Source organism: Urocitellus parryii, chromosome 5, assembly GCF_045843805.1.
Source record: "Urocitellus parryii isolate mUroPar1 chromosome 5, mUroPar1.hap1, whole genome shotgun sequence".
NCBI lineage: Eukaryota > Metazoa > Chordata > Mammalia > Rodentia > Sciuridae > Urocitellus > Urocitellus parryii.
This window is the reverse complement of record NC_135535.1, coordinates 180,173,970-180,182,632: the sequence shown is the minus strand read 5'-3', so window position 1 is coordinate 180,182,632 and position 8,663 is coordinate 180,173,970. Positions and strand designations below refer to the sequence as shown.

At 39.8% G+C, this 8,663-nt stretch overlaps 1 protein-coding gene across 3 annotated transcripts in view; it reads right to left on the bottom strand.

Moving 5' to 3' along the window:
• Nucleotides 1–868: 868 nt before the first annotated feature.
• Entpd1 (ectonucleoside triphosphate diphosphohydrolase 1) overlaps nucleotides 869–8,663 on the bottom strand; it is a 112,618-nt gene continuing 104,823 nt past the window's right edge. For all 3 annotated transcript variants that reach the window (XM_026394800.2, XM_026394801.2, XM_026394802.2), the window contains 2 exons: nucleotides 4,236–4,373; nucleotides 869–2,019 (listed from right to left, as the gene is read on the bottom strand). In XM_026394800.2, the coding sequence (XP_026250585.1) occupies nucleotides 1,813–2,019; nucleotides 4,236–4,373 (345 nt within the window). In that variant the 3' untranslated portion in view covers nucleotides 869–1,812. The remainder of the gene's footprint in view (nucleotides 2,020–4,235; nucleotides 4,374–8,663) is intronic.

The following is an 8,663-nucleotide window of genomic DNA, read 5'->3' as shown; positions in this document are numbered from 1 at the left end:
AGACATCACCACTCAGTCCCACTCAACAGGTAACTATTGAATTCACAATCCTCCTGCCTCAGCCTTGCAGCAATCCTTAAAGGAAGCAAGCACAGGTTCTCATGGCTCCATGATAAGGCCCATAGCTAGTTCTTTCACGAAATATTCCATGGAATAAGTAAAGGAAGCCCAAGTTTGGGTGACAGAGATGGTAACAACACTTTCAGACTGGGTTCCTGGTCCATTATGGCATGTAATTACTTTGACAGGGCAAAAGCATACCACTCCATTCTGATACCACCCTATCTCTAAATGACACCTCTGGACAATAAAATTTGGCCTTCCTTTAAAACTCCACTGGTCCTCTTTGAAGTGAAGTTGATTAGCACATTCAGCTGTTAGCTGAGGGGTTTGTGACAGTCTTGTCTCTGCAACTTCTTGGTGATGAAATGTTATTGAACTAACAGAGCTGATGTTTGCACAACATTGCAAATGCACTGAATGTCACTGAACTGCACTGAATTAAGTGTTCAGATGGTGAATTTTATGTTATATGTGTTTTAACATAATGAGCTCAAAATTCAAAGATTCATTGTAGGGTGCACATTCCCAACCCTGACTTGTATCTTTAATTTTTCTTCCTAGCAAGTATACACCTACCTCATAATTTGTCTTGAAATCTGAATGCCTATATGTGCATCTGCTTTTTTAAAATCTCCTATGTGAGCATTCCACTCTGTAGCATTGGACATCACCTAGGAATATATCACTATCTATGCTAGTTGTCGACCTAATGTAATGCTGGGTTCACAAAATCGGACTATTTCAATAACTTAAGAAAACGACAAAGCACACAAACACACAGAAGTACTTTTTCAATAATCCGGGGATGGTTCTGAGACCTTAGGGGTCTGTGGAAAGAGAGAGAGCCACTGGAATTCTTTATTCTTATGTAGGGGACACACAAGGGGAGGTCCCATGGAACATTCTATCCTAAAAAGGGCAAAGGGGTAGGATTACAATGGAAGAAGTGAGTGTAACTCACAAGGCATAGCTCCAGGTGCAGGCAACATCCACTTGGAGCCATGCCTTGTAATCCGAGCTGGGGTAACACCCAAGTTATTGCAATAATTGTTCAGTGCCCTGAAGTATCAGGACTTAAAGGTGTGTTCATCCAGGGCAGCTCCTGACAGGAATATGTGACAAATCCACACCCCTATGTCAAAAGGATTAAGAATTTTATTAACTGCATGGGCACAGATCCCTTTGCAAAACTCTTTGGCCTTAGCACACATTTGCCTATTCTAGAAAATTCTCCTGCCCTAAGGGGCAAGGTTGAGAAGGACATAGGGTCTGCACTCCCCAAAGGCATTGTATGGCTTTCTTAATAAATGGGAAGCAGGGGGTAGAGAGGGATCCTCAAAGAATAAGACTGAACCAGTTCCTGAGATTCTTCTTTTAGCCAATCCACTTCCCAGCACAGGACTCAGGACTCTCAGTTCTTCCAGACAGAGTCAATATTGTTCTTTTATAAAGCAAAAATCATGAAAAGTGGCAGGTCTCAAAGACCTGCACAAGTACACAATACAAAGGAGGACAAGGTAGGTGGGAAAGACTCATAAGACAGCGTCTGTCAGGAAGTTCTTGAGGCAGAGGGTGGTGAATTACCTCCCAAGAAAATGCCTCAGAGGAAGCCAAGGAAGCTTTGTGCTAGTCAAGACACCCTGGCAGGCACAGGAGGAGGCTGCTGGACACCACACACTGCTGCATGGAGGGAGGCACTCCCTGGGCAGGTTTGTTCTGAGTCCAGGCAGAAGATTTCAGGTGCTTCTGCTATACCATTTCTCTCCAGAAATATGAAGATTTCTTACATATAAACAAGGTTGCAATGATCCCTGAGACTAATATCAGGGAGAAGAGGACCATGAGGAATACATATGTTGAGTGGTAGAGAGGTGCGGTGAATGGCTGCTCAGCTGGGATCATGTTGGTTAGGTTCAGCATGTAGCCCAATGTCCACCCGGCGCTGGATTTTTCGATCTGCAAGAGTGAGGAAAATGTGTTGTTTATGGTCCAAGAGATACTTTACAGGTTTCTTCCAACCTCATCCAGGACACCGTAGGCTGACATGTTGACAGCACCCCATGCAATTTTCTAAATGGATTGATTTCATAGTCTATTGGGAATATGGTTGTGGGGAAAATACAAACAAAGGATTAGAAGAGAGTTTGAAGCCTCACTGCCATAGTCCCAAAGTTCAGAAAGGCCTTTGGTGAGTGACTGCCCACTGCAGTTTTGGAACTTGGCATTCTTATTCTCCTGCTTAAATCAATGTGTGGAGTGGGGAAGAGGGATAAAGGAAGGTGAGAGGAAGCAGGTAAAAGGGTGAAGGAATAATGAATGTCTCTGGCCTTTTATACCTTTGTCAAGCCAAGAAACATCTGTAAATAATCAGGCCTTCTACATGATTCACTTAGGGGAAAGCTGTGGAAAACAGTAAATCAACCTCACAAATGTGGGCAGACTATGCACATGCATGGGAAGGTTTCTTATTAAATGATAAAACACACAGTGATCCTCTTATAGGAATAATTTCCAGTCACCTCAGAACTTATTGGAATATAGGGAATCTTTAAATGTTAAATGTGGAAATGCTTTTATTACATGAGTTGTGCATGGCCACAGAAGAAGTATTAGGAGGTACAGATAGAAGGAAAGAAGAAAATTAAAACCCTCACATGTCACCACTCAGAAATTGCTACACATTTTGTGGCATATCCTTCTAGTGCTCTCTGAGAACTTTTTAATTACAAAGAAGTGGAGTTAAATTGTGCACACAATAATTCATTTAACAATCCCTAGAGAACATCCTCCAGGTTTATTAAGAGAGTCCTACATTGTTTCCACTTCATTGTCCCTGGCATGAACTGCCTTATATAATCACTCTCACTCACCTTAGCCAGTCATTTCTAAATCCTAAAAATGGAGTAATTGGACACCACGATGTGCCCATTTTTAAGGCTCTTGGCACACATTGTCATACAGTACATGTCCCTTCTCCCCCAAACCCTTACTAATATTGGGAATTCATAATTTGTAAAACATCCACTTCCTGTGGGGAATGGAAACCTTATGGGACTGCATGTGTCAAGGAGGCTCCAGAGGTAAAGTAGTTATCACTCAGGCTTTAGAAATCAGGGCTGCTCTGTGTGTCAGTCAAAAATGTGAACTAGTTCCTTCAGAGAAACAAAATAGACTGTGATGGGATGGAAGGGAGTCTGAGATATTAAAATCAGGAAAACATATGAGTTTGAATTAGAAGGCCCATACTGAAAAGAATGGACTCATACTACTGTATTTGGAGCTGCTGCAGCATGTGCATCAGTGAATTATTTTGCTTGATATTACCATATTTTAAATGGAATTAAAATGTGTTTTCCCTTAGTGTACATGGTTTTAAAATCTCCAATAATGAGACTCTTTTTCTTTTTTTACTCTTGGTATTTTTTGTCAAGCCTGTCACACAGCTGATGTCAAAGTTTCCATACTCATGATTACCTGCAGGTGGCGCTATGGCAAAAACAGCAGTGAGGTTGCACTATGGCTCCAGCTAAGCCTGGCTTCTAAGCATCAGCCCCATTCCCAACTACTCAGTTCCTTTCCTGGCACAGGGCTCTGATTGGTCACTCTTGAAGCAATAACCAACAAGGCTTCCATTCCTTACAAGGAACCATGATCATCCTTTCTAAGTTTGTGCAAGGGGCTTTAGGAAGAGATTTTATTTTGAAGTTACTCCATACAGTCATGGACTCTAATAACTTTATTTTATTTTATATGTTAATTTTCATGTGGTGCTGAGGATCAAATCCAGTGCCTCAGATATTCTAGGCAAATGTTCTACCACTAAGCCAGAACCCTGGCCCCTGGGATGGATTTTGAAGTCAGCACAACACAATCACTGTGGCTACTGAAATGATTTATATTAACCTCTCATTTTTTGTTTTAAGACAATTAGCCACTGTTCTGTGGGCAGACAGGTACAAGTGAGAATGCAGGTTGCGCTCCTTGGGGAGATGCCCATAGGTGGTTGATATTCCCAGCAGGGCTTCACACAGTATGGCAGCATGGGTTAGGGGTGAAATGGCAGAAGAGAACATCAGGCCAAAACAAATCAGGTCAACTCCTACCATTTTCAAGACCCAAGCTTTAGTAGCTACCACCCAACTTCCCCAGAACCCAATGCATTGCCAAATTACCTTGCCCATAAAATGAATGTTTTCCCAGGACTTGCTTGTGAAATGATAGCCATGCAGAAGGAGGGAGAGGATGTAGGTACCAGAAAAACAGTATTCACTCAGGTACTTCTCCTTTATTCCAGGAAAAGATGAACTCACCTAGAAATGAAGCAAAGTAAATATACTGTACAAAGGCACCTCTCCAAGTCCTCTTGATGAAGCAAGGAGAAAGGCTGAGCCCATGTGAGCCTGAGGCCAGGCTCTCCCAGTGGCTCTGGGATTGGTGCTGCTCTCCTTCAGTAGGTGGAAGAAAGTTTAGTTTGGGGTCTCCTAAGGAGGCTTTCTATTCCTCCATAGAGTTCTGTACAATATCAATAGATGCTCCAGGAAAAAAAGCAGGTCCTGTACTCTAGGAGGTTCAGAAATAGTTAATTTAAGTATCTGGTTCTGTCCCTTAAAGTTAGAGTTTTGCAGTCATATTATCATATTAATATCTGTATAAAATATGGCACATAATAAATCCATTATCCTTTGTTTAATCAGAGTGCCCTAAATACTCTTGAGGAGAGACTTGGGCTTACTACCTCTATAAGTATCTTAACAAAATAATGTACAGCTGGGTGCAATTGCGCATGACTCTAATCCTAGTGGCTTAAGAGGCTGAGGCAGGAGGATAGGGACTTCAAAGTCAGCCTCAGCAATTTAGGGAGAGCCTGAGTAACTCAGTAAGACCCTGTCTCTGAATAATACAAAATGTGGTTGGGGATGTTGCACAGTGATTAAGTGCCCCTGAGTTCAATCCCCAGTACAAAAAAAAAAAAAAAAAGCCCTCACCACTCAGCTTAGACCCTGAGCTGACACAGTCTTAGCTGGAACTACCAACTCAGAATCTGCATTTTAATACTATTCTCAGGTCATTTATATGCACAATAATGTTTGAGAAATGGAACTCTGGAACACACTTTAAGAAGCATTTTGCTGAAGACTACTGAAAGTGCCAGCTTCTTACCTTCTGTATTCTCTCCTTACTTAACCTTTCTAAAAATATCTGATTCACATAAAGTCCTCATTCATCTTCTTAAGTCCTTGTTTGTTCATCCCACTTTCTACTGAAGATATTAAGAGCTGTCTGTCACTCCCTGCCCTTATCCATCTAGCTGTTGTGATGATATAGCCTGCTCTGCTCCTCCTCCTGCCTTAATTAGAGGACAACAGGCTAGGACATCTCTTGGTCAGCCCAGAGTTCTGTTTGTAGCTCCATTTCTTGGCCCTTAAGTTAGGCATTCTCTCCTGAACACATGGGCAGAGAAAGAACTAACATTTTAGAGATATATCATGTACTCAAAACTATGCCAAATATTTTATATGCAGTATCTCCCTGCCCTGTCTTTCCCCCATTTTTTTATACCTCCTAAAAAACATGTCATCTGTAAATCTTATCTTCTGACTGGGGTCTCAAAAGAGCATTCTATAAAATTCAATACCATTCATGATAAAAATTATCAACAAATTAAGTACAGAAGGAATTCCAAAACAATAAAGGTTATGTAAGAAAAGCCCATGGCCAATATCATACTGAATGGAAACAACTGAGAGCATTTCCTTCTAAGATCTGAAGCAAGACAAGAATGTCCAATTGTGGCACTAATAGTTTAAGTAGTACTGGAAGTCTTAGCAAAAACAAGTAGGGAAGAGAGAAAAATAATTAGTACCCAAATTATAAAGTAAGAAATCAAATTATCCCTGTTTACAGACTTGATTTAATGCATAGCAGAACTAAATTCTCCATTAAAAGTCTATCAGAACTGAAAAATAGTTACAAAACAAATTTAATTAAATTAACAATGTTTCAGAACACAAAATCAACATATAAATAACAGTTACATTTTATATTCCAACAATTATTTTGGTGAAAAAGAAATAAAGCAAGAAATGTCATCCACAAGAGCTTTCAAAAATACATAGGAATAAATTTAACCAAGGAAGTTGGTCCAATGAAAGAAATTCAAGAAGAAAATCAGAAATGGAAAATGTACTATTTGCATGGATGGGAAGAATTAATACCATTAAAATGATAATATTATATAAAGTAGTCTACAGATTCAATGCCATCCCCATCCCCAAACTAAGAGTCATCATTACAGAAATGTGAAAAAAAACACCTTACAGTTCATATAGAAATCCCACACACAGAATATCCAAAGCAATAACAAGAAAAACAAACTACCACTACTAACAACAACAAAAACAAAGTTGGATCTTTACAATACCTGACTTCAAAATAGACTATTCAAAGCTACAATAGCTCAAACTGCATGGTACTGGATATGCATAAGCAGAAGAATGAAACTAGGTTTAGCTCTCACCATATAGAAAAATTGTTTCAAAATGGGTCAAAGATCTAAGGTAAGACTTGAAACTATGAAATAACTAGCAAACAACATAGAGGATATCCTTCAAGACATTGGTGTAGGCAAAGATTTTTTGTATAAAACCGAAAAAACTTGGATGACAAAAGTAAAAATATACTAATAGGATTATCTCAAAGAAGCTTCTGCATAGCAAAGGAAGCAACCAGTATTAAAAAGGAAATAACAGAATAGTAGAAATTATTTACAAATTATTTATCGACATGGGATTAATATGCAGATTATACAAGGAACTCAAACAGCCAAAAATCCCAAATAATTAAGCTAAAAAATGAACAAATGTCTGAATCCTTAAAGGAAAATATACACAGGGCCAACATGTGTATGAAAAAATATGTTCAATTTTCTAATCAGGGAAATGCACATCAAAACCACAATGAAATATTATTTCACTCCAGTTTTAATGGCTATTATCAAAAAGACACAAAATAAATGCTAGAGAGGAGACAAAAAAAGGGAACTCTTATGTACAATCAGTGGGAATGTGAATTAGTACAGTCATTATGGAAAAAAGTATGGAGTGTGTTTAAAAAATTAAAAATTGATATCACACCTGGGAAAATATCCGAAGGAAATGAAATTGTTAGATCCAAGAGATACCTGTAGTACTCCTATTATGGTGTAGATATGAGGTGTCTCCCAAAAGTTAATGTAATGAAAGAAAGTTTAGATGTCAAATGATTGAATTATGAGAGTTTTAGCTTAATCAGTGCATTGGTCACTGATAGGAATTAACTGGGTGGTAACTGTAGGCAGGTGAAGAGCAGCTGGAGGAGGTGGGTCACTGGGCATGGCTTTGGAGTTTATATGCTGTTCGTGGTGAGTGGAGCTCTCTTCTGCTTCTTGTGCCATGTCCTGACCTACTTTCCTCTCCCATGCCCTTCTGCCATGATGTCCTGCTTTGCTTTAGGTCAAACAATATTAAGTCAGATAACCCTGGACTGAACCTCTAAAACCATGAGCCCCTAAATGAAATTTTCTTCTTCCATGTTGTTCTTGTCAGGTCTTTGGTTCAGGAGATTTGGGAACTCTTTGGAATTTGTGGCAGGAATTTTGAAAAAAAAAAAGGTGCAAGCTAGAAAACTTTTAGTTGCAAGTGGACCTTGATGGCTGATTCTGGTGGAGTTCAGAAGACCAAAATGCAAAAGGACAGCAAAGACTGAGCTCATGAAATTGCAGAGGAGAAGTAGAACTTTACTGGAAATTGGACTAGAGGTCATTCATGTTACATTGTGGCAAAGATGTTGTTTCCATTTTGCCCATGTGCTGAGACTTTCCTGAGATTGAATTTAAAGGTGAAGAACTAATGACTCTGGTAGAGGAAATCTCACAGCATTCAGGCAGTATGGCATGGATACTGCTAGGGGCTGTTAGCCAAGTTTACCATGATACTCAGGAGCAGAAAGCAGAGCAGGAAGATTTGAAAACTTGCAGTTTGGCAAGAAAAATGGGAATCGAACTCTGGCTAAGGAAGGTGTGGTTGTTAAAGCAATTAAAGCCACTAAAGAAATGGTGACAACAGAAATAGATAATAGAAACAGACAATATAAAATATGGCTTCAGGGCACCTCAGAAAATGGCAAGACCACACCCATCTCAGGATCAAGGATGTAAAATTTAAAATGCCTTTGAAAAGAGAGTATGAGGCACCTGGTTTGCACAGAGGCATCTAGGAAGATGTTTCACGATATTCAGCAATGCAGATACTCAGAGGTTGCTGCAGGAAGCTTGGCTACTGTTCAGATTGTGGCTGACCTGGGAATCCACCAAATGGTGCCAGTTCTGCAGGACTGCAGGATGCTGGAGTTAGAGGTCTTGGAGACTTCCACTGAGATTTCAAAGGATAGCTTGGGAGCCTAGACAAGCATAGCAGAGTCAGATTCCCTATGGGCAGTCTCTGAAAGGGCAATGCCTGAAGATATGAGATGGAAGCCAAAGCTTCATTGCAGATCCCCAAGAATAAGAGATACCAGTAACCTGGGAAGTCTGTCAATGAAAACTATAGGAATTGGGCAACTGC